The sequence below is a fragment of the Engystomops pustulosus genome, chromosome 6 (genome assembly GCF_040894005.1).
Source record: "Engystomops pustulosus chromosome 6, aEngPut4.maternal, whole genome shotgun sequence".
NCBI lineage: Eukaryota > Metazoa > Chordata > Amphibia > Anura > Leptodactylidae > Engystomops > Engystomops pustulosus.
The window spans coordinates 167,006,523-167,033,080 of record NC_092416.1 but is presented as its reverse complement, the minus strand read 5'-3'; the positions used below and the strand labels follow the sequence as shown (position 1 = coordinate 167,033,080).

General features: G+C 44.6%; 1 protein-coding gene across 2 annotated transcripts; it reads right to left on the bottom strand.

Annotated features, from left to right (window-relative positions):
• Positions 1–1,839: 1,839 nt before the first annotated feature.
• P4HB (prolyl 4-hydroxylase subunit beta) lies at positions 1,840–12,580 on the bottom strand. Of its 2 annotated transcripts, none has more exons than XM_072112247.1 (11): positions 12,381–12,580; positions 8,684–8,890; positions 8,425–8,558; positions 6,755–6,892; positions 4,990–5,094; positions 4,741–4,866; positions 4,360–4,560; positions 3,740–3,860; positions 3,316–3,497; positions 2,983–3,061; positions 1,840–2,722 (listed from the first exon to the last, which is right to left on the bottom strand). In XM_072112247.1, the coding sequence occupies exons 1-11, from the start codon at positions 12,568–12,570 to the stop codon at positions 2,640–2,642; spliced, it is 1,566 nt and encodes a 521-aa protein (XP_071968348.1). In that variant the 5' UTR covers positions 12,571–12,580; the 3' UTR covers positions 1,840–2,639. The 2 variants fall into 2 exon arrangements, with proteins under 2 accessions (XP_071968348.1, XP_071968346.1); XM_072112245.1 differs by having other exon boundaries at positions 1,840–2,720; positions 2,978–3,061; positions 12,381–12,579.
• Positions 12,581–26,558: the final 13,978 nt, after the last annotated feature.

Sequence of the window (26,558 nt, the reverse complement as noted above, 5' to 3'; positions counted from 1 at the left end):
TGTATCATCGTCACTTTATGTAGGTGAGCAGAAGGATTGATTTTCTTTTTCACAGATCTGACAATTGTTTTAATTCTCTCTGCCCTTCCATTCTGGAGACGGCTTTGCAAAGTTTTGCAGTAGCTTGAGGCTGCGTTCACACGTTGTGTTTGTGTTAAGGCACACGTTTTAAAACTCATCACAACAGACGAGAAGAGATAAGGCTCATTACATTGCAGTTACAAAACGCAGGTGTAAACATAGTGTAACACATGTGTTTACATCATTTGTAAACAATATTGACAACAATGTAATGAGACAAAGCTGCTCTGATGCATGTGTTAACAGAATGTGTGAATGCAGCCTGAGACATTTGACAAAAATTTTTAAAAATGAATATGGGGGGGAAAAAAAAAGTACACTTGGTATATACTCCAGGAGGATCTCACATACGACCTATACAAGAAAGTGGTTTATGAACTAGGCCGTAAGCTAGTAGATGCATGTGGTAAGACACTGACAGATCTACTAGGATCGAGACAGACTGATCGTAAACTTTTACACTGGCGTCTGCCACCTCGGAGAAATGTGACCCCAGTGCCCAGGTCATTCTGAATTTGGCAAGGTCACTCACCTCTTACAACTAGATCCTGTCTGAGTCAATGGCTTTACATGGGCTGAATAGGTCATTATTCTTTACTAGTTATGTGCTTCATGTATGACATGTTCAGAGCAGAGACAAGTGAACAGGTTTTTGGCTCTTTTTGATCACAAGCTTCTACTTTCTTTAACATTTCCATTTTCCTGGTTTTATTGTTGATGGTGGACAATATAAGAGTAACAGATGCCAAAACCAACCCATTGGAACATAAACCTGTGCACCCAGTGATAAATATTTCTATCACTATTGTAAGGGCAGCACAGCAGCTCAGTGGTTAGCACAACTGCCTTGCAGCACTGGGATATTAGGTTCAGGTTCCATCCGAGTCAAAACACCCTGCAAAGATTTTGTATGTTTTCTGTGGGTTTCCTCCAGGTGCACTGGTTTCCTCCCACACTCAAAAACATACTGATCAGTTGATTAGATTGTGAGCCCATGGGCTGCATTGGCATGCTCTGCAGCGCAGCTTAACCAGATTGCACTACATACAAAGCTTAATGAAGTGGCTTCTTAAGGGGGTTGTCCATGTGTCTTAATCCCTGACTATTAAGCAATCCTGCTACTTACAATTGTGCTGCGTGCAGACTCTTCATACCATTTACATTCCTGAGCTCTGCTGAATAGGAGAAGCTGCAGCAGGAGATTGTGACTTATCCTGCTGCCACACTCATCTACCATGTCTATTAGTGACACGGAGTGAGAGGTCATAAGGATGGCAGAGCAGTGAGAGGAACCTGTATATGCAGAGGGCAACATGGTGATAACAGAAATGCAGAAGCTCTCACAGGAGGCAAAGACAAACATATACACAGTCAATGGAATATTTTTAAATGCTCAAACCCAGCTAAACCATGTCCAACCTTTATTACTGAAGCTGGAAATGAACATGTTTCATTAAGCCACCATCATAGGACAGATAAGATGCTCCACCAGGTGCAGAACAATACCCAAGGACTAATGCAAAAACTGGTTCTCTGGCTTCCAAGTGTAAACCCATTATCCAATTCATATTGTCTAGTAGCAACATAACTTTCCAGAGGTAGAGAGAAGCCAAACCCTGTACAAGTAAAGCCATTGCTAGTAGCTGGGCTTGTCAATTTGCATGATGACTGGGTCAGGTGGCCGGATCCAACCATCAGGACCGCACAACAGTGCGCAAATCTCCATTGACCACATGTTTAGAAATAGACCACGCCTGGTTATTAAAATTTATTTTATTTGGCCAACACGCCCCAACTTAAATATGATGGAATGCTCTCAGAATCAGACATTATCGAACCTTCGTGACAAAACCATAAAAAAAAAGTGTCATATGTTGCAATCTCAAAAGGCTGGGGACAGGACAAAACACAATGGCATTAATATATTAGAGTACCGGTGGAGGGGCTGCATCCACTGGGAGCCTTTTTACCAGGGAGAACTTTACACTGCATCAAAATACTGAAAGCTGCCACAGACACCCACACACCATTGAAGGGCAGCATGGAAAGGTGCTGGAGGGGGGAGCGACATTACTGCATATACAGCTCTTCTTACAGAGCCCCACTTACCCTAATCTAAGAGTGGCTGAGGTGGGGGGGGGGGGGGGGGAGCCCTTTGTTCAGGTCACCAGCCATGCAGATTTGCATTCAACCCATTAACAGAATGACATTCATAATTAAAAGAAAAAAAAGTAATAAAGACAGGACAACACAATACAGAAAGCAACAAGTGCCAAAAACATACATCAGGGCAAATTACTCAAAAGTGTTAAAAAAAAATATGCATCACAGTGAAAAATAAACTCTGCTGACCATAAAACACAAGGCCAAAGCTCCCTTTAACACCCCCCCCCCCTCCCTCCAAAAAAATATAGACCCTAATTTACAGATTCGGATGAAGAGTTTCCCTGGATTTTTCAGAGCTCGGGCGATATAAGACATTCCTTGAAGTTGTTACTTCCCCCCCCCCCCTCCACTCTTAGTGTCTTCTGGTTATTGAAGTTTTATCTGTATGGTCCTTATAATTCATCTCTCTTGTGTTGGTCATCCTCATCATCCTCCAATTCTGGTTCATCTGCTTCATCCAGATCCTCAAGGTCCTGCAAGTCAAGATGACAGGAATTAAAGGGGTAGTTCAGAGTTTGATAATCATGGGCATTCTATACCCCAAACTGCTCCACGCCTGACTATGGCAAGTGCATGGTACTGCAACCAAGCTCCATTCATCTATATAGATGCCAGCACAAACCAGGTCAGGTGCAAATTTTGGAAGAAAACCGTTTTTCGAGCTCTACGCAACCCTTTAAAACCTGGTAACCTGTCTGATCATCATCAGGTCACAAATTATAAGTCTCACCTCATCAGCAGCTCCATCCTGGCCACCACTTTCCAAGAAGTTGGAAAATCCTTCTAATGTTCTCTCGCCGTTGTAATCGACCACCTATGATGAATGTTAAAGTGTTTTATAAGGGACCAGATAAGCTGCTTTGTATTACAAGATAGTTACAGAAAAAACCTAATATTAAAGGTGATCAAGACCACTTGGAGGCAGAACATGCCATAGTATCCAACCACCTCATCAAACTGCTCAGTAGGGGGTAACGAGTGAAAGGCCCCTTCACACAAATAGTGGCCTACCAAAAACTAAAGGTTAAATTATGCAATTCTAGAGAACTTATGGCATCAACAACCTACCTTCTTGTCTGTTCCAGCTGGGAAGTATTTCAGGGTGGGGAAGCTGTGGATCTTTACAGCTTCAATTTCATTGGCTGTGGAATCCATTTTTGCAATGACAATGTTGGGGTTGCTCTTATACTTCTCCCCCAATTGTTCCCAGATAGGAGTTAACTGTTTGCAGTGACCGCACCATGGAGCATCTTAAAACAAAACCATACAGATGATCAATCATTTGAAGCAACTCTTAGAGAAGCACATGTCCAAGAACTGTCCACAAGTCAGACTGTATAAGCTGGATTTCATGGACCAAAACAGAACAGGACTGAGCGTCAGCGATTTATGATGCAAGGAATCCCTTCTTTCCAGCAAAACAGCAACAACTCATGGATAGACCATAATCCGAGAACAGCAGAAGAGGCATGGACTTAAAGCCTATACTCACAGAATTCAACAAATACATTCTTATTCTCATCAAAGGCCACTTCTTCAAAGTTCTTTCCAACCAAAACCTTGACAGGGGTCTTGTCCCAATCTTCAGGGATATCCTGGCTCATAAGATGGGGCTATGTAGAGAAGATAGTTGCCACAAGTTACCACACAGACAATTTATTCTAAGATCTATACTATTATGCTCGTTTATACAAAATGTTAAAAAGTTCTACCAAGGGCAAATTGTATACAAGGATCTGGGCACAAGCACCGTAGTAAATTTTACCAAGTCACTAAAATGATAATGCTGTGTGTAAAGAACCATTTTTTACAATATACTGTGTATCAATCTTCGTTATCTGGATTTTGCAATTCTTCAGGAAGCTTCATTGTTCCTTCCAGTGGATAGAAATCTGTTCAAGTCACAAAACATCACAGGTGCACAGCGTGTCAAGTATATATGGTACCATAGACAGATTTCTACCCCCTGAAATTAACAATGAAGCTTCCTGTAGAATTACAGAAAGATCTAGAAAACCGCATGAGGAATTGATACCATAGCAATTATGTGTTGAAAATGGACAACCCCTTTAACAACTAGCATTAAGGTAGCAACAAAAAGCAAGCTCTCACCTTGACTTTGCCATCCAAGAAACGGTTACAGAAATCTGTGATGACATCAGCTGCGAGGTCATCAGTCTCTGGCTTGTATTTGGTCATCTCTTCCTCTAGGGTGATCAGTCTGACCGCTGGGCATTCTTCCTTTTTCAAGCCAAAGAACTCCAAAATACGGTGGTTGTCTGTGTGATCGCTGTCGATGAAGATGAAGAGGATCTGGGAAGGAAACAGCGATTATTAAATGCATGCTGAACCAGGTTAGATCTCCTACATTTTGTAGTGGCAGTCTATAATAAGGGAGAGGTTTATCAAACCCCTAAGGGTATTGATTTATATTAGCATATGGGAAATGTTTGGCTTCAATTTAGTGCACAGAGATCTTTGTGTGTCGCTTACCTTTCCCTTGAAGCCTGAGGCTGCCTTCTTAAAGTTGTCCAGCTTGTCTTGGTAGTCAGATGCGCTCTTTGGCAGGAACAACAAAATGTGTGTCTTAATCTCCCCACCGAAGATCTTTGGTGCGGTCTATAGATAAAGCAGAAACAGTTTAATCCAGTTACTCTGCTACAACACCATCAGAAAGTAAAACTTTAGTAATGTGGCTATGGAACTTCTCTGCTGCAGGTCCATAGAAAGGGCAACACTTACCTGTTCTGTAAACTCAATGACCAGGGGCAGCTGGTTGGATTTTATGAAGTTCAAGACTTGTTCCTTGGTCACTTCCCCATCATAGTTGTTTCTGCCTTCATCAAACTGTAAAGATGAAGAATGACTGGTTACAGAGTTTGAATGCAGCTGAGTATCAAGTCAATTATAAAGGGACCAGTTAAGGGAAGAGCAGGGAAGTAGATGTCGATCCAGTGACTGAAGTAGGAGCTTTAGCCTTCTCAAAGGGCTTCCCTGTAAGCAAACCCTCACAGCACTTCTACCTGCCTTCACACAACAGAATACTCAATACACTTAGCTTTACAGTATAGTCTGTCAAGAAAAAGGCTTGAATTAGATTCTCCTGCCTCATGCTTATTCTTGCACAATTGGGCAGAAATTTGGGCATCCTTAAATGCCACGCCAGATACCAAAACCAACTACAAGCAGTGCCCAGGTACAAGATAAGTTCTATAGGTTTGTTCTTAAAGGGGTATTCCCATTTCTGTAAATTAATGTGTTTGTACAATAAAAAGTTACACAATTTTCCAATATTCTTTATGTATCAATTCCTTACCGTTTTCTAGATCTCTGCTGTCATTCTATAGGAAGCTTTTATGTTTACTTCTAGTGGACAGAAATCTGACCATGGTCACACAGGTGCACAACTTGTTAGTATCACAGAAAGTAATTAGAGCCGTGAGATACAACGAGCCGTGCACCTGTGTGACCATGGACAGATTTGTCCACTGGAAGTAAACATAGAAGCTTCCTATAGAATGACAGCAAGCAGAGCTCTAGAACACAGAAATTGATACAGGAAGTATATTGGAAAATTTAGTAACTTTTCATTATACCAACAATAAAATTTGCTAAAATGGGAACACCCCGTTAAGTTGAATTTGTTTGCAAGACGGAACTGTATATTTTCTAATTGTAGTTCCAAACCAAATTTTTGCCCCAGTGACAGTTTAAGTTTTTGCTGTAATGGGACCAAGGATTATCAGTGAAGCTTCATTACAGACACTTTACAGCTGATCATTGCAGCCTGGGACTATAGCAAAGCATCCAGAGATCAGTGGGCAGAGGGGTCCATCTGTAACTAGGGGTTGTCTGTAAGTCGGGTGTCCTTAAGTAGGGGACCGCCTGTGCTTTGAGATGCTCAGTTATCTTTGTTTGTACGCTTGTAATATGGAGTATAAAATGGAGGCTGATTTGTGAGCACCTTAGGTTTGTGTTACAGTTTAATGATAGGAGTTTGCACCAGAGGCTGTGTGCAGAGGCAGTGTGCTACAATCATTTAGGAAGATCCCAGAATCTGTAAGTTGCTACAGAATAATATAAATAAAGATTAGTATTAGTATATGATGCCTATGATGGTATACCTGTTATGGGTGCTCAGTGAGCCTTTCACATATCAATATACCAGCTTTGAATGTCAATGCCTTTACAGAGGCCAAACGACTCCAGTGAATGACCCAACTTCCTGAACAGGCTGATGTAACCTGCACATGTGCCAGAGGGGGGGGCTCACATGAAAGTTGCAGACCAGGTCTCACATTTCCTGGCAAGTTCCTAGAAGCTGGCAATCTAAAAGCCAGAGACCATTTCAGGCAGTCACTGTATGTACCAATCCTCAGCTGTTGAAAGCTCACATGTTCCATGTACAGAGAGTTACAGGTAGATATGGACATGTTTAAGTAAACATAATCAAATATGCAACCCCAAGGGCAGGCAGCAATTAGTTCTACATTATTCGAGTACTCACCTTCTTAAAAAGAACAATGTTGTCCTTATCAACTTCATACTTTGAGAAGGCAGCGTCACTGGAAGTGACTGCAAAGGGAATGTCATCCACAGCCTCCGCTGCCTGCAAGAACGCCTTGGCGAGGTCAGACTCCTGGTTCTGTAGCACAAAAGAAAATATAAAAAACTTCCTGCATGAAAACATATTTTACCAGTAAGCAAGATTATGTTCACATGTCAGAAAAAAAAAGCTCCACTGCACAAGTCTGCAACATGCCACAGCCTCGCATTTAAAATTATATTTTAATTTATTCAAAATGCGCTGGTTGTATAGAACAACTCCTGAATAATTCCCTTAAGGGCACCTGTCAGCAATTACACCATGTCCCCGCCTCCGCTTTGTATTCATGACAGGAAGCTAATGAACACCATTCTCCTGGGGGACCATTTGTTACCGTCTACTGTGCAGACAGGAGTAATGTCACCACTGTGTCCTCTCCTGAGAGAAAGGAGTTCCTAAGGAACTGAATGTTTCTCTAAACAAGACTTGTTCTACATCCAGAAAATTATAACCTGTGGAGTGCAGCGCTCCGCCATCCCCATAGAGATAAGGGATGCAGGGTACTGCATGTCAATCCCACACACACTGTTTAGCATTGATTCTCACAATGTTAGGTAAACTTCAGCTAAATAAAGGACATCTACCACCAGGACCAAGGATTGTAAACCAAGCACACCTACATATTGGTGTGCCCTCAGGCAGGACCTGCTTTATTAGCATCTTATGCTGTAGTATTTACAAAAAAAAAAAAAAAAAATGTTATGCAAATGAGCCTGAGGGGCTCCAGGCTTCATAGGTTTTAATTGAGCTCCTCAGGCTCATTTGTACAAGTTTAGAGTTTTTTTTTCCCTTAAAACCAAGCTGCTAAAAAGAGCAGTTCCTGCGAGAGGGGACACACAGCAGTATGCAACTGTGCTTGGTTTACAATCCTTCATCTTAGCAGATGTCCTTTAAATGAAACCTAAAAATGAGAAATCTACTTAAGGCAGCTCTGATGGTAGCCTGCTAGTAACAAGCCCTAATCAATTTTTACCTAAAATACTTCCCAAAACCACATTTTATCTAGCAAATATACCAATTATTGGCAGAGGCTAATGGGGTATGGATTAGCCTTTGCTTCCACTGACCAGAGGCCACACCATGCCCCAGTAGCCTCTGCTGACAAGCATATTACCTACATAGAGTAGTTTAGGAAGTATTTGAAGATTAGGGTTTAGCAAGTTACTACCCAACTACCATCAGATCTACCTTTAAGTAAATTTCCTTTAAATGGCTGCATATAAAAGTGCAGCTATCTCTGGTGCCATGTTATGGGAATAGCCAAGCACTAATCTAATATCAGAGAGCTTGACTTCCCTAGTTCACACAACAAACATGTTCCCCCTATTCTTAAGATTTGTTGGGGGTCTGAACAGCAAGTCCTGTGGATTACAGGGAATAAGGTAAAAAGACGGCAGCCCCAACCAAAGTTTGAATTATCCAAAATGCCATTGGCCTTTACAAATCCTGTCCCATGACTGAAACTGGCAGCCACAATATGTTCTTTACAGCCCTGCTAGTCCTGGCATCTGCATTAACCCTTCTTTACAGTGACATTCATGCAAATCAGCCAGCTTGCAATTAAGCCTTACCTTAAAAAAACCAACAACTACAACTTCATTGGACTCAACCAAAGTAGCAACTGCAGCGTCATCATCCAGCGTGGCAGCAGCCGGACCAGTCCTCTTCTTCAGCCAGTTGATAATGTCATCTGCCTCCCTGCCAGCTGCAAGAAAGATATTTGTACTCATAGGAGCTCATCACCAACATCTGCTGTATGGGAGGGGCGATATTATGCCAGGACACTGACAACTACGGATGCCATGAAAGAAGTCAATGCCAAGTCTTTACCTGTATATTCTTTCGGTGAAGATTTGTCTCCATTCTTAAAAAATTTGATAGTAGGGTAGCCTCGAACACCAAATTGCTGCGCCAACTCTGACTCTTCAGTAGCATCTACCATGGCCAATCGGATCTTTGAACCTTCCTCCTTTAGTTTCTTAGCAGCCTTTGCATATTCTGGGGCAAGGGCCTTGCAATGTCCACACCAGGGAGCATCTGTGGGAAAAGCAAAAGAGATCAATGATACATACATACACCCCATCAGGGTCCATCATGGTTTAGTTAAAGCCACCATAGCAGAGAACCAGCAAGCGGACCCAACATTAAACACTCATTAAGCACATTACACAGAGCGGACATTGCTGAAGATGGCTTTATTTTAATGCCTGGTACTAAATAAAGGCAGCACAGCTGTGCACAACAAGTTTGTGTATTCCTCAGGGAAGAGGCATACCGCAGATCACTACACCACAAATAGTGCGCCGGCTGAAGGGGCTAAAGCGCCAGTAATTAGTCAAGGGCTCAGGGTCTTCATCTGCAATGGGGACGATTCCAGATACCTACACTGCCAGCAAGGATTATTTTAGTTCTGACTTCCCTAAATTCTACTTTCAGGACATGTACAGGAGACCCAAAATTGTTCAACTGTGCAGCAATTACACTTTGTCTAATGTTGCAAGAAACAAGGTCTGAATACATTTATTCGACAGTGTATGGGATGGATGCACTGAACAATGTAGTGTTTGAGGAATCTCATCAACATTATTCCGCATTTCAAAGAGTTCCTAACCAAGGCATCCAAGGGGTTATAGTTTGATCCCTTTAACATGTCCTAGCCATGATCTTGTGGAAATGATAGGAATGACCCATGAACTACCTGATGCCAAGAAGGATTGTGGATTTGTAGACTGGTAGTTAAAGGATTACACACCACAACAGACCAGGAAAGGCAAAGCTGTAGTGAGGAGATAGGAGACAGACCCCATGAAGTGGATCTCACATGTCCAATGTTATGTACTTGCTTTGGCTTATTTTGTGACAAACTAGAACTTTATTTAATCAGAACATTTTTATTAAAAGTGAATCTCTGCTCTATAGGTGCAAGCATTCAGTGTGTAGTAAACTGTATTCCCAAAACACAATCCTGATGCATTTTGGGGAGGACCACTTTGTGCGGTTCAGTTATTTCTCCTAGAAAAGTAGTAAATCAGTTCTACCATTTTTATTATCTGCCATTTAATACTTGAGGAAGAGTGTGCTTGCTCCTCCATGTATGGTACACATGCATCCCTTTACTTCCATGTGCACACAATTTGCAAATCTGCCCATGAAAACAGGTCAGCGTGTTATATTCCATCAAAAATAGTGCACATGGAACCTAAAGGGTAGGAGCCGCAACAACGAATTTCTACCTCCCAATCCTTGTAAAACCTATAATTTATAGCAGACACCTCACATCTCAAAACAGTTGTCTACAATAAACACTTTCATATACTAAAGTAGTGGACATGCCATGTTTCAGCACCACATTACTACAGTCCCTACAGCTCTCACTACAGGATTGTTGGAACTGCATGGGGCACTTTAATTTTCACCCCAAGGTTTGTAACCGCTGGAACGGCTTGGGACTACTTAGACCACTGGTGGCGGGGCATCAGATTTACACTTTGGACACGTGTAGCCATTGGTGGTGACACAGATCCCTCCAAAGATTACTGGGAGAATTCCTTGCATAGCTACAGCTTTCAGGATACAAGGCCCCATGAAGTTGTAATGGCTACAGTGGGGGGAAAGAAGAGCGGAGACCGACTAAAGTCCTAGTGGCTCTAAACAACTTACCGACATTGGAGGGATTATTTAGCAGCAAGTGAAGTGCCCAGCTCTTACACAGGATATGCTGTGCGCTCAATGAAATGCTAAAGTCCTGGTGACGCTGACTGGGACACCTGCCAAGTTAGGAAATGTCATCATGCATCCAATTATAAAAGTGCAGACAAAGCCTCTGTACACACCATGCATGAGCACACGCTGGGGAGCAGCGCACCAGCCACAGCAATGCAGACCAGGACTATGCCTGGGGACTGAGTAATAATAGTGATGTGCAAGGGAATAACTCTGCATTGCCATGGACGGCTCTTTGTAGGATATGGCGAGCACAATGGCGTCACAGAAAACACTGAACTGCAACCCCACAAAAAAAAAAAAATTATTACCAACCTAAGTCATGATCACCACCAGGTAGCCATACTTTGTTGGAACACTCAAATATTCCATCATCATAAGCCATTATCTTTCATGGGTCCCAAACCCTACCCTTCCTCTGGCGCCACCTATAGGGAGTAGCTGTGAACCACATCTAAAGACATCCTTTAAAATGCAGGGTCCACCCATGCCAAATGCTCCCAAGCCATCCCACTAAGGAGCAGACTACAAGAACTTTAAAAGGGGCATTTACAGGAGGGGAGGTCCTTACATTAAAGGTCCACTTCCTGTGTGCTCACAAGCCCCATTACATCAAATTTTTGTTTCGAGAATCACAAGAGAAGTACAATGCCACCCCTCCCCTACTTAGATCATGCGATCAGCAGATTTGACCACAGTTCTCCAAGCCTATAACAGATCGTGCCACTCATGTCGACAGGTTATATGGGGTATTGCAGCCGTCTCATTTCCTACATACCACACGCACAATTCATGGACAAGAGGCGGCACCGTCTGTTAGCAGACACATTGCCCAATCCCATACAACCCCTTTAAAGTTGTTCTCCAATAAACTATCCATATACTAAAAATTACTGTAATAGCTCCCCATTCACAACCACACATGTAACATCACCCTAGAACTTAAATCCGATTCAAAGCCATCACACCTGAATATTCCTAATACAAGTAGTCATCCAAACAGAAAGGAATACTATATATTTAGATTGGGCATATTGTATTAGAGCATGCCCAATCCTTACGATATTGGTAGTCTTGCTTATGCATGCCATCACTGTCTACACAGGTGACATGTCCTTCTTACAGAGGCTGCAGACTCCCCATACATTAAACTCGCATTAAAGTGCTGCATGTGAATTACATTTTGCGGCAAATCACAGGTATAGATGCCATTAGACCTATACGCTTGGGATTCTCTACTTAAAACTGCTCTCAATGCAAAATACATGTTACTGGTAGCCCAATCACAAGCATCCAGGTCCAATTACATCAGAGATTGACGAAATTAGCTCCTAAACAAGAAGAGATCCAGTCACAACTTCACCTCCTACATGGGCACCACTTATAATAATACAGCAGCACCAAGTGACCAGCACAGGGAAGCAGATCAGATTACTATATAGGTGCCCAGGATACCAAGTGTCAGCTCTGGGGGTCAGGGAGAAGCACAGCGCATGCGCCCCCTCCATGCAGGGGATGACATGTCTCCTCTACTAAGTACACGTCAACCAAACTTCAGGCTCTGCCCACCAGTGCGTGCTGCGCTTCCTGATTGGTTAGAGAACACCGCTGATTGGCTGTGGCCGATGCCCATCTTAGCCTGGACGTAGACCTGCCGTATCCCGCCCAGGTGTGCCCGGATTATAGGGGAGCAACCCCGAGAGGGGGGTGAGGCACCCCAATATCCTCCTAGTGTCCCAACAGCACTGCACATGCCCCGGTAATACGTACAACCCCTCCACAACCACAGTCCCGGGTCACTCACAGAACTCCACCATTAATAAGTCATTCTTAAGCGCCTCTTCAAACGTGTCCTTCTTCAGCACCAGCACATCGTTTTCCTCGGGGATGTCGGCCCGGACCAGTAGGGCGGATAGTAGGACAAGTATCGTAGACGGCAGCATGACGGATCCGGTGTACGGGACGTGGCGGTGTGAGGGCCGCTCTCCGCGCATGCGCTTTATATCACCGGCTCAGCGGCTCGTGGTGCGTTCTGACTGGGCCGCTGGACAGGACGTCGGGCGCGGGAGGCGGGAAGAGCGCTGATTGGCTGAGGGGCGCGTCTGTCAGCGATGGAACGTAGGACGAAGTTGTGAGGTAACTTAGTGCGCGTCGTGCGGAGACTCTGCTGGTGCCGGGCGGCCACTTGTAGCTGCGGAGCCTCCCCTCATAACACACCCCACCTCCCCCCCACCACACGGACGTGACCGGGGGAGCATAGACCCCTCAGACACCCTGCAGTCACAGCGCCCCCACCAGGCGTCCCCTCATAATGTAGTGTCATAGGGATTATGATGTAATGTCTCCTACATATCTGACCCCTTAATGATGCAGCCCCTTTTTTTGTTATATTTGCGTTTACGTTTTTTTTTTTAACTCCCCAACATCCAAAACTGTTTTTGATTTGTTCGCAGGAGCGCGCCTTACGTTTAAGAGACGCCGTTTAACATCCCCTGCAAGTTGCTGAAAAAATATTCCAAATGTGTTGAAACTGCTTAAAAATTGCAACTATTTGGCTTTTTATGAGCTCTGTTTTTACGTCTTTCACCGTGTGGTACAAATGGCACATGAAGAAGATTTTAATAAACATTGCATTGGTTGGGATAAAAGAATGGATGGTTCTAAAATAATGAAAAACCAAACCTAGCTGACACTAATGGAAAGCAATGTATCAGTTTTTTAAATGGATCCGAAATCTACCAGCAAAATCCATCATGATAAGGCTACATTCACACACATGTATGGGGACGTATAAACGGCCGATATACGTCCCCCATACACTTCTATAGGCTCACGGTCCTGCGCGGCACACGTGCGGCACCGTACCGCTCCATACCCCTGGAAAAGATAGGACATGTCCTATCTTTTCCATCTTTTCCCGTGATACGGCGCCGTGCGCTGTATCTTCCTATGGAGAGAGGCGGGGGTGAGCTGCGCTCTTCCCCTGCTCCTCTCGGCAGCACCGATGTATGCCTGGCTTACTACAGTACGGCGGGCATACATCGTGTGAATGTAGCCTAAACCAGGGACATTACTCATAGATCCAGGCCCCGTGTGGTAATCTTCTTATATTTGTTAGGCCCGTTCCACACTTGCGGGTGTGATGCGATGAACTCGCAAACGTGTGCTGCCAGGATCTCCCGGCCCGAACGCTGCTAACCAGAACTGAACTGACATACTGAGTTCAGTTCCGGTTTGCCGCGTTCGGGCCGGGAGCCACTGTGCTGCACCTCCGCTCATTGTAACAGCCTGTGATGCTACAGCACTGAGAAGCTTTAGAAACACCCACTAGAGCCCCTCAGGCTCATTAGCTTAATTTTAAAAGATGATTTTAGAAGGAGGGAGACCATGGATAACACATAAGAAGATTACCACAGTCCCGGTGCCTGGATCTATGAGTAATGTCCCTGGTTTATCAGGATGGATTTTGATGGTAGATTTCCTTTAAAGATATCTGTTAAAAAACCTGATACTTTGCTATTAATGTATCCATTAGGATATCTGTTTAAATTTCAATTAGTTTTTTTTATTAAAATAAAAATGGAAACTGCAAAACGAAAGCCAAAAAGCAAATGGGAACTGTCCCTTTAATATTATTGCATTCTGGGGAAAAGTCTTCTTACTTCCTTTCGTTTTTGATTTATAACTCAAAGCTGGTACCTTTAAGGTTACTACACATGACGTGGGCAGGACTGCAGGATGCAAACAAAGGTCCCGTCAGTCACATACGTGTGAGCTCTGCTCACCCCCAGATAACCTACGAATGTGACTCCTGGAACGCAAAAAAAGAGCAGGAATAGGGCCTACTCTATCTTTTGCATCTTGGGCAGTCAGGTCATGCATGGGGAAGTGAAATTCACAGACGTGTGCATGAGTCTATAGAAACAAATGATGATGTATACTTTCTGTAGAATACACAGCACACTCCCTCATAGCCTCATCATGTATGGGAAGCCTAAATGGGTTTTCAGAATAACAATATCCATAGCATAACTCATCAGTATCCAATCAATGGGAGTATGTTGCAGCGCTGGGGTCCTTGGTTGAAGTCCCAGGGTCAACATCTGCAAAGAGTTTCTATGTTCTCTCCGTGTTTGCGGGGGTTTCCTCCAGTTTCCTCCCACACTCCAAAACATACTGGTAGGTTGATTAGATCATGAAATGTAAGGCAATTAGAAAGCAAGTGTGTTCTCAGATAGTTCTGGATAGGAGCGGGTTAAAAACATGAACATTAGTTGATAGTATCCCTTATCAAAATTTAGTAAAATGTAAAGTCATTATTTCCATTATGTGTGAGGTGCAGCATCCTCCAAATTCTCCCTGCAGCTGCCGGCTGAGCATCTGGAAGGGGGGGGGGGGCACACTTCAGAGGGCTATATCTCTGGCTCAGTGGCACCTAGAAACTCACAAAGAGGAGAATCTTCTCTTTCATATGAATCTTAATTTTTTTGTTCTAGGTGTCAGGAAACCGGAGATATTAACTGCTAAAGTGCCACCTGGAGTGATTTTTATATATAAACACAAATTTAGATTTATTTGAATGAAGAGATTCTTCTATTTCATAGGAAACAAGTGTGTTTTCTAGGTGCTACAGAGCCGATGTTATAGCCCTGTGTAGTGAGGATGTATCACATAAGTCCTTGGCTATACATCTGCTACCCTGTGAGGGCGTGCGAGATACGTCTTTGGAAGGGAAAGGTTTTTTAAAATTAGAAAATTCCATATAGAGCCTCCATTTTGTTTTATTTTATGTTCAATGATTAAATGGTTAACCAGCTTAACAAGGGCTGCTTTGAATTGTTTGAGGGGTGCAATTTAAACATGTGGTACTATGTGGGGGAGTTTCGAATAAACAGAACTTTTAAAACGCCTATTAATATGACTAGGCCTCTAAAAAAAAATAGCATCTAAAATTTTCTTGAAAATCTGTAAAATTGCTGATTGATTTGTAAGCCTCCTTACATCCTAATACAGTGATGGCAAACCTTTTAGAGGTCAAGTGCCCAGACTGAAACCCAAAGCCCTGCTTATTTCTCGTGAGGTGCCAACCAAAAATTAAAGCAGTAACTTATTGCTCCCTGTTCAACAACTTTCAATCATATTGGCCTCCTGAGGACAGCAACACAGTAGAAAGATGGAAAATTTTTATCATTTTAGCTTCTTTCCAGTTTCTCTATGTACACAGAGAATCGTGGGGCCAGCAGGAGGTCCTCCAAAAAGAATTCGACCCTGTCTAATTCTCCCTCTTCCTGCAGTCCCAAGTAGCGAAATAAGTATCAAATATGACTGAAAGCAGAATCTTTTAAGTTGCTTGGAACTGCAGGAAGATTCTTTGAGTCCTCTCTGGTGTGCTGGGGTGATGGCCCGGGTGCCCACAAAAAAGGCTTTGAGTGCCGCCTCTGGCACCCGTGCCATAGGTTCGCCACCACTGTCCTAATAAAATAAAAAAGTTCAACATCAAGCAGACATATGGTTAATGTTACTTAGTAACCCATTTGGGAGGTTAGGCTAACTGTTTGGTCACACGTACCGCTAGATGTCCGTTCATAACGCGACGCTAGCGCACAGGGGGAGGTCCTCGGCCCGAACGCACATGCGTTTCCAGAGAACCGCATGCGATCGGCTTAACAATCGCATGCGTTTCCCTGGAAATGCATGTGCGTTCGGGCCGAGGACCTCCCCCTGTGCGCTAGCATCGCGTTATGACGGACGCTTAGCGGTACGTGTGACCCCGCGGCCTTAGGAATCGGAAAATCCTTAATTTTTCTACATTTTCAATTTTGATTGGTGTTCAGTACATTTTATAATAATATTTGAAAACTGTTTTTGGGGAGTCTGAACACTACATGGGCATCCAATTGCTAGGAAGGGGGCTCATTATCCTTCCTCCGGCAAGATTCGGCAAGGAGGGGTGTAGCATGCGTTTTTAACGATCTGAAAACGCACCAAATAAAAACGGCCTAAAAACGCCACGTGTGTCTTCACCCTGAGGGCGCGTTCACACGTTCCGCTAGCGTCACGTTCATAACGCGATGCTAGCGCACAGGGGGCGGAGTTTGGGGCGATCGCATATGCGTTTTCCGAGAAACGCATGCGATTGATAACCCGATCGCATGCGTTTCTCTGGAAACGCATATGCGATCGCCCCAAACTCCGCCCGCTGTGCGCTAGCGTCGCGTTATGAACGCGGCGCTAGCGGAACGTGTGAACGCGGCCTCAGGGTGAAGACACACGTGGCGTTTTTAGGTCTTTTTTCGGACGTTTTTATTTGGTACGTTTTCAGATCGTTAAAAACGCATGCGTTTTTGACAGGTTTGACCAATTATCTTAATTCAAACTGGTCAAAAACGCTTGCGTTTTTAACGATATGAAAAACTAAAAACGGCCCAAAAACGGCCTAAAAACGCCACGTGTGTCTTCACCCTCAGGCAGCTTGATAAATCTGCTCCAATATCTCTATTAGGAATCGGCTGCTTCCACTCCTGTTGATCCCATTGAGCCCTCTGTGTCACAATTTTGGGGAGTAGCAGTCTTAGGTCCCTTCCACACTTGCTTTGCAGATCACGTCAGGGCGCAATGCGTGAAAAAGTGACGTTTTTGGTCCTTTTTTTCATTGTAGTCATTAGCGGTATTGCGTTTATCCCACGCGTGTTGTTGCGTGTTTCTTGCGTCTTCGGTGCGTTTTTCACTCACGTTTTTTTTAAATCACATCCTTCTTAAATTGGTACTTCATGACTTTGTTTCACATCACCTAGCAACCCATCCGTTTAAAACGCATCGCACTTGCAACGCTCGTGAGTGCAATGGGTTTTTTATGCATCTCCATAGACTTGAATGGGGCGTGAAACGCAAAAGTAGAGCATGCTGCGATTTTGACGCGCATGAAAACAAAGGCATGCACGCGTGTGAAAAAAAACCGCAAATAAGGACAAGCTCACTGGAAACAATGGGACAGGGTGCAATGCAAGTTCTGCGCGTCAAAAGCACGCACAGAACTCGTGCGTGGAAGGGGCCATAACCTTAAACTAGAAGTTATCACCTGTATATTGGATATTTCTTTTCAACATAATAAACTTTACTCACCTTTGTCTTCCCTTGGCAATGCAGGGATACAGTTTCTGTAGGTCTAACGGGATGTGTTGTACTCATGAGGAGTAAAGTCCCTGTTTGTCCGGTTTTCCAAATTTGCGCAATTAAAAACGGACAAAAACGCATGCATTTTTTAGGATCTGAAAACGCACTTAGTGAAAACGGCCTAAAAACGCCACGTGTGTCTTCACCCTAAGGCCGGCGCCACACGTAGTGCTTTGACTGCGCTTGCAAACGCAGACCAAGTCGCACCCAACGGAGCGGGCCTCGGCCCGATCACATCGGCGTTTCTATGGAAACTCCTGAGATCGGGAACGAGCCGCCGGTGTTTTGTGTTAATTTAACGCGAAACACCGGCAGCGCGTTCCCGATCGCAGGCGTTTCCATAGAACGCAAAACACCGGCGGCTCGTTCCCGATCGCAGACGTTTCCATAGGGTGAAGACACACGTGGTGTTTTTAGGCCGTTTTGGGGCCGTTTTTAGTTAGTGCGTTTTGAGATTGTTAAAAAACGCATCCGTTTTTGTCCGTTTTTAATTGCGCAATTTCGGAAAAACAAACAAAAACGCATGCGTTTTTAAGGTTCTGAAAACGCACTAACTAAAAACGGCCCAAAAACGGCACGTGTGTCTTCACCCTAAGGGTGAAGACACACGTGGCATTTTTAGGCCGTTTTTGGGCCGTTTTTAGTTAGTGCGTTTTCAGATCGCATGCGTTTTTGACTGGTTTGAATTAAGATAATTGGTCAAACCTGTCAAAAACGCATGCGTTTTTAACGATCTGAAAACGCACTAACTAAAAACGGCCCAAAAACGCCACGTGTGTCTTCACCCTAAGGGTTCGTGTGTATGAGGACACGTTCACACGTTTAAAACGCATATACAACAGCTGATGAGAGGTAATATGCCTAATTACATTACCGTTTACATTTGTTAACGCAATGTTAACGCATGCGTTAACAAAACGTGTGTGTTAACACTTTGTTAACATGTGCGTTTGTAAACGGAAATGTTAACAGTGATGTCATTAGGCAAATCACCCCTCCTCAGCTGTTTTATATGCGTTGTAAACGCAGGTCAAAACGCAACATGTGAACGCGCCCTCAGTGTTCAGTTTAGGAAACATGTTCTATGTCTGTATTTGTTGCCTGTATTTGCCAGAATGAAGGCAGATTTCTGACCTGCACTCACAGTATGATCCCTTTCTATGATGCTGTGAGTTTCAGCCTCCCCACAGGACTAATGTTCTGTACTCAGGACAGCGCTCACATCTCATTACAGAGAGAATCTGCCACCTGCTATATGCCTCCCTCCCCCCCCCCCCACCCCCAGCAAATAAAAATAACAACTTTTACTGAAATTAACCCCTTATCACCGACACTAGTTTTCAGCTCAATGACCAGACTCGATTTTTCGAATATGACATGTGTCACGATAATTGGTTATAACTTCAGAACGCTGTAACATATCCGGGTAAATTTGAGACTGTTTTCTCGTGACAAATTGTACTTTATGTTAGTTGTAAAACTTAAGTGTGTTTCGTTCTGGAAAAAAATTTAAAATTTGGCAAAAGTTCATAAAAATTCTTCGAATTCCAAGTTTAAAATGTTTTTCTAGACAGGAAGTAAAACTACCCAAAAAGCTTGATAATTAACTTTTACCAGGGCCGGATTAAGGTTGGTGGGGGCCCCTGGGCGCAAAATATGGTGGGGGCCCCCGTTGAATGTAGTCTAGACGGGGAACAGCAATCGCTACATACCACTCCCCAGCAATCACTATATACAGCTCCCCCAGCAATCACTATATACAGCTCCCCCAGCAACCACTGTATTCAGCTCCCCCAGCAATCACTATATACAGCTCCCAGCAACCACTATATACAGCTCCCCCAGCAATCACTATATACAGCTCCCCAGCAATCACTATATACAGCTCCCCAGCAATCACTGTATACAGCTCCCCAGCAATCACTATATACAGCTCCCAGCAATCACTATATACAGCTCCCCCAGCAATCACTATATACAGCTCCCCAGCAATCACTGTATACAGCTCCCCCAGCAATCACTACATACAGCTCCCCCAGCAATCACTATATACAGCTCCCCCAGCAATCACTATATACAGCTCCCCCAGCAATCACTGTATACAGCTCCCCAGCAATCACTGTATACAGCTCCTCCAGCAATCACTATATACAGCTCCCCCAGCAATCACTATATACAGCTCCCCCAGCAATCACTGTATACAGCTCCCCCAGCAATCACTATATACAGCTCCCCCAGCAATCACTATATACAGCTCCCCCAGCAATCACTGTATACAGCTCCCCAGCAATCACTGTATACAGCTCCTCCAGCAATCACTATATACAGCTCCCCCAGCAATCACTATATACAGCTCCCCCAGCAATCACTATATACAGCTCCCCCATACATCACTGTATACAGCTCCCCCAGCAATCACTATATACAGCTCCCCCAGCAATCACTATATACAGCTCCCCCAGCAATCACTATATACAGCTCCCCCAGTAATCACTGTATACAGCTCCCCCATACATCACTATATACAGCTCCCCCAGCAATCACTGTATACAGCTCCCCCAGCAATCACTGTATACAGCTCCCCCAGCAATCACTATATACAGCTCCCCCAGCAATCACTGTATACAGCTCCCCCAGCAATCACTGTATACAGCTCCCCCAGCAATCACTGTATACAGCTCCCCCAGCAATCACTGTATACAGCTCCCCCAGTAATCACTATATACAGCTCCTCCAGCAATCACTATATACAGCTCCCCCAGCAATCACTATATACAGCTCCCCCGGCAATCACTATATACAGCTCCTCAGCAATCACTGTATACAGCTCCCCCAGCAATCACTGTATACAGCTCCCCCAGTGATCACTATATACAGCTCCTCCAGCAATCACTATATACAGCTCCTCCAGCAATCACTATATACAGCTCCTCCAGCAATCACTATATACAGCTCCTCCAGCAATCACTATATACAGCTCCCCCAGCAATCACTGTATACAGCTCCCCCAGCAATCACTATATACAGCTCCCCCAGCAATCACTATATACAGCTCCCCCAGCAATCACTATATACAGCTCCCCCGGCAATCACTATATACAGCTCCTCAGCAATCACTGTATACAGCTCCCCCAGCAATCACTGTATACAGCTCCCCCAGTGATCACTATATACAGCTCCTCCAGCAATCACTATATACAGCTCCTACAGCAATCACTATATACAGCTCCTCCAGCAATCACTATATACAGCTCCCCCAGCAATCACTATATACAGCTCCCCCAGCAATCACTATATACAGCTCCCCCAGCAATCACTATATACAGCTCCCCCAGCAATCACTATATACAGCTCCCCCAGCAATCACTATATACAGCTCCCCCAGCAATCACTATATACAGCTCCCCCAGCAATCACTATATACAGCTCCCCCAGTAATCACTGTATACAGCTCCCCCAGCAATCACTGTATACAGCTCCCCCAGCAATCACTACATACAGCTCCCCCAGCAATCACTATATACAGCTCCCCCAGCAATCACTATATACAGCTCCCCCAGCAATCACTATATACAGCTCCCCCAGCAATCACTATATACAGCTCCCCCAGCAATCACTATATACAGCTCCCCCAGCAATCACTATATACAGCTCCCCCAGCAATCACTATATACAGCTCCCCCAGCAATCACTATATACAGCTCCCCCAGCAATCACTATATACAGCTCCCCCAGCAATCACTATATACAGCTCCCCCAGCAATCACTGTATACAGCTCCCCCAGCAATCACTGTATACAGCTCCCCCAGCAATCACTATATACAGCTCCCCCAGCAATCACTATATACAGCTCCCCCAGCAATCACTGTATACAGCTCCCCCATACATCACTGTATACAGCTCCCCCAGCAATCACTGTATACAGCTCCCCCATACATCACTGTATACAGCTCCCCCAGCAATCACTGTATACAGCTCCCCCAGCAATCACTATATACAGCTCCCCCAGCAATCACTATATACAGCTCCCCCAACAATCACTATATACAGCTCCCCCAACAATCACTGTATACAGCTCCCCCATACATCACTGTATACAGCTCCCCCAGCAATCACTGTATACAGCTCCCCCAGCAATCACTATATACAGCTCCCCCAGCAATCACTATATACAGCTCCCCCAACAATCACTATATACAGCTCCCCCAACAATCACTGTATACAGCTCCCCCATACATCACTGTATACAGCTCCCCCAGCAATCACTATATACAGCTCCCCCAGCAATCACTATATACAGCTCCCCCAGCAATCACTATATACAGCTCCCCCAGCAATCACTGTATACAGCTCCCCCAGCAATCACTGTATACAGCACCCCCAGCAATCACTATATACAGTCCCCACGTAACTATACACTCCTTCTTAACGATATACAGTCCCCCTATAATAACTAACTACATACAATCCCCCTATAACAACTATATACCCCCGCACTAGTAAATATATACAATCCCCCCCCCCCCCTTTGTCCTAGGTAAAGTAATAAAATTATACTCGCGTTCTAGCGTTCCCCCGACGCGCGGTGGATATCGGCTGCAAACAAAGATGGTGGTGCCCTGCTACAGCGGGCTCCACCGCCATGGTGCCGTGGCGTCACACGCTATCTTTGTTTATATGCGGTCGTCTATGGCAGAGCAGGGAACTTCTTGTTGCGGGAACATCGCCGCGATTTGGCCCGGGAGCTTGGAGCCAAGTACACTGTTAGTGATTCGGGCACTCATGCGACTGCCCGAATCGCCCACATTTGGTGGGGGCCCCTTTAAGGAGCCCCCCTTATGATCCGGTCCTGACGTTTACAGAATGTCTGCTTTGTGTTGGGATGATATTTTATGCGTCCTCTCATTTTTCATGTTATGAGGCGCAGAACTTTAGGTGCAATTTTTGTATGACATCTGTCTATGAACTTAATGGCAAAATGTAAAGCATTTATACTTGCCCCGATGACAGGCAGACCTCTCGCATTGCTACAATAATATTCCGCCTTCATTGTGCATGCGCTGTACATATGTTGCTTGCGCATTGTCTCCGGGGTGTACTACACCTGCTTCCTTTTATGCGATCACAGAAAAAAGTCATACAGGGCGATTGAGACACTAAACCACTGGTTCATCAGAACCTGAGAGCGGTTCCAGTGTCCAAAATCACCCTGACAGGTTCCCTTTAAACCATTGGGGTTCATTTACTAAGGGCCCGATTCGCGTTTTCCCGACGTGTTACCCGAATATTTCCGATTTGTGCAGATTTCCCCTGAATTGCCCTGGAATTTTGGCGCACGCGATCTGATTGTGGCGCATCGGCGCTGGCATGCATGCAACGGAAATCGGGGGGCGTGGCCGAACGAAAACCCGATGGATTCGGAAAAACCGCCGCATTAAAAAAAAAAAATCTGTCGTGGAGCTTGCACTTACCTTCACTCAGCCCGGCTCGGTGAACTCCAGCGCGTTCCTATGCTTTTCAGCGCAGCAGCGTCACCTGGTGGACGGCGGAGGAACTACCTTAATAAATCCCGGCTGGACCCGAATCCAATGCAGAGAACGCACCGCTGGACCGCGAATGGACCGGGTAAGTAAATCTGCCCCAATATGTCTGCAAAATCTCTCATGACCTGCTCATTTTAAGCCTTGCACAAGTAGTAGCCCCTCCCTAAGGAGAGGGGAGGGGTGATGAGCGCTCACTATACTAATTTCCTATGCTGTCCGTTCCTAATCACTGTTGGTCTGTATTAGAATCTCCTAAGCTATATTTCAATAATAAAATTCAAATCCTTGTGTTCATCTCATCTCCGGGTAATAAGAAATATTCCTGGATTACCAAACTAAATTTGGTGACTTACAAATAACCTGCCATGTCAGAGTATACAGAGATAAATTTATCATAAATGCCACAAACAAGTAAACTTGAGATGCCAAACCTGTGCAGAGTTCATGTAGAAGTGAGAAAAGTGTATGGGCCTGCATGGATCATCTCACCAGTGATAGGTTGTTCGCTAATAGCCGGTTATTTCAGGCAAACAAGAGGAGTCAGCCCTGCCCCTAAGAGCCGACGGCTCATATAGCTCCACCCCAAATCTGATAGACCCAGCCTTATGATGTGACCATGCCCCCATTTAACCTAAAATTTCAGGTCAAAAGTGGAGTGCAGTGGGGGAAAGCTGCCTTAAACTTGCCTGGACTTCCCATCACTATAGGTGGTGCTACCTATATTGGCTCAATGGCCTCACTGTCATAGCTCTCAACATCAAGAAGTGATCAAGCCCCTAAGATGCCCCAACAACCACAGTACAGCAGAAAATGCCACCACGGAAATGACAAACACCAACATACAACAATAAACCACCCCGGCAATACAATACTGCATTTATACGTTAATTCATACAACCAAACAATATATAATTATAATACAGACAATAAATACATACATAATAAAGGAGATCATCAGAAGCCTATAGACCTCCAGAGCAGGCACTAGTGCCGGAGCCCCCCCAGAGCAGGCACTAGTGTCGGAGCCCCCCCAGAGCAGGCACTAGTGTCGGAGCCCCCCCAGAGCAGGCACTCTCTGAATTGGCTATCCTGGCTCCTCTTCTGATCTGTGCAGCCTATGGGAGCTTCTGTTGTATGCAGAGTTGTATCAGCTGGCTTCAGAGAAGAATGTTGCCCGGAGTGGAGAGGAGTCTAGAGCAGTGAGTGCTTGTGCTACTCTTCTCTGGGTCCGGAGGTGTCTCATACATAGCATCGGGAACCTGCAGAGGAGGTTCTGGGAGTGTTGTATATGATCTGTACTCGCTGCTAACCTTGTTCCTGCAACAATGGTTTTTGTGGGCTGGCGGATGAGCCGAAGCCCAAGGCTCTGTGGGCTACACGCAGGCCCCGGGTTGTGCACCCCTCCCTTAGGTTATGGCTGGGATCAGAGTCCGCTCTACAAAAAAATCTTAAAAATAAGAGTCATATCGACGGAGGCCACAAATACAGACTCTGCCTTGGTTTACTTAGCAGGACATAACTACAGTCCACTGGGTTTTCAATAGAATTGAAGACTATTAAAACCTGGTATAGTAACCCAGAAAAAATTGTTACGAAGAAGGAAATCTTTCTTCATACTACACCCGCTCTGTCAGTGCTGCCGATAAGGAAGGTCTATCCAGACCAGAAAATCAGGAATAGCTAAATCTGGAGGTTTCACAAACCGGACATATCAGTGGGACTAGTCTGTAACATAAAACCACTCGACAGCACAAATCTGAGACTTATCCTTCAAAAGATAAGGGACCTGTCAGCAAGTACAACATTCTCATTCCATTGCTGCTGCCTTTTTCCATTTTTGAACCTGTCCTTACGGCTCCGTTTAATCCTTACAATGTGTGGTGAAATGGCAAAAATAATGCAGCTTACAGATGGTCCCCTACTTAAGAACACCCCTAGTTACAAACGAACCTCTGGATTTTGGTAATTTTCTGTACTTTAGCCCGATATCCTGCATGTGTCGCTTCCCCGCTCAGGTCCACCGGAGTTCACCTTCTTCTTCCTGGTGCATGTAAGTGCATTGTCTTGCGACGCAATTTGAAAGTCAAATCCTGCGCTCAGTCCGAATCAGTCCCTAATTTGTGTCGCCTGGGAGCCGGCGCAGCTATGTCAAAATCAGATTGCGTGCGCCAAAATCCCAGCACATACACCTGTTAAATACCTGTCCAAGCCGTGCAATCCCCGGAAAAAGCCGAACAGTCCGACAAAAGTGAGTAGCATGACCCTTAGTAAATGAGCCCCATTACCTTAATTTGTACGAAAAGAGAGATCACCTGGTAGTTTACTGGGAAGAAACATCTTTGTGTTGTCATATTTCACAGATTATTTGTCAGCTCTAGTATCCAACTTTTTGATATCTTTTTATTAACGTTGAAAAAAAAGGCATAAAATTGGATACAGGTGGTCCCTGACTTAAAGGGGGTTTCCCACAAATACAAGTTAGGCCTAATTTGCTGATCGGTGGGGCTCTCAGTGATGAGACATTCAGGTTTTTTTGTAGATGTTCAAACAGGGGAGGCCAAATTTACCCTTTGAATGTAATGGTTGTGCAGTGTAGCTGGAGGACTTGGGTGACATATTAATTTTTCTCCCACATAACAACTATTGTCTGAACGGGAGATGAGTAAAGCGTCTTCTCCAGCTGACCTCCTTTATAAATAGGGATTCTACAAACTCGGACGCCAATGAGAATACTGCCAGGAAAGCTTCAGGACAGCTCCCTCATTGTGCAGGGAAATGCTAATGAGGCTACAGCATCTTCTCAGGTGAGGACCTTCATCAGTGTCATGTCCCCAGCTTGTCAGATGGAGATTATTCAAGGAAACAATCCCTCAGTCCTGATACAAATGAACAAGAGAGAGATAGGTAGCTCATGTAAGCAGGACAGAAACAATGGCCTCCTAGTAATAGAGCTCAGGGTTTGGGCTCAGAACTGATCTGATTGCGCACTAGTCCACATTTATTAAAGGGAACCTGGCAGAAGAAATTGAGCTAATAAACCAATACTGGATCATTGTCAAGCAGATTAATACCTTCGACATCAAAATTCTTTTGTGGTCCACTGTGATGGCATCATCTTAAAAATCAACTTTGTAGTGAGATGTAATTGAATTTATAAAGTCAAGGAGGCGGAGAGTTTAGCATTGAAGTCAAGCTCCCCTTGCCAGAATGACCCCTCTGCTGTATTTGATGCCCTTATGTCCAGGGTCATTACTATGTGGCTCTC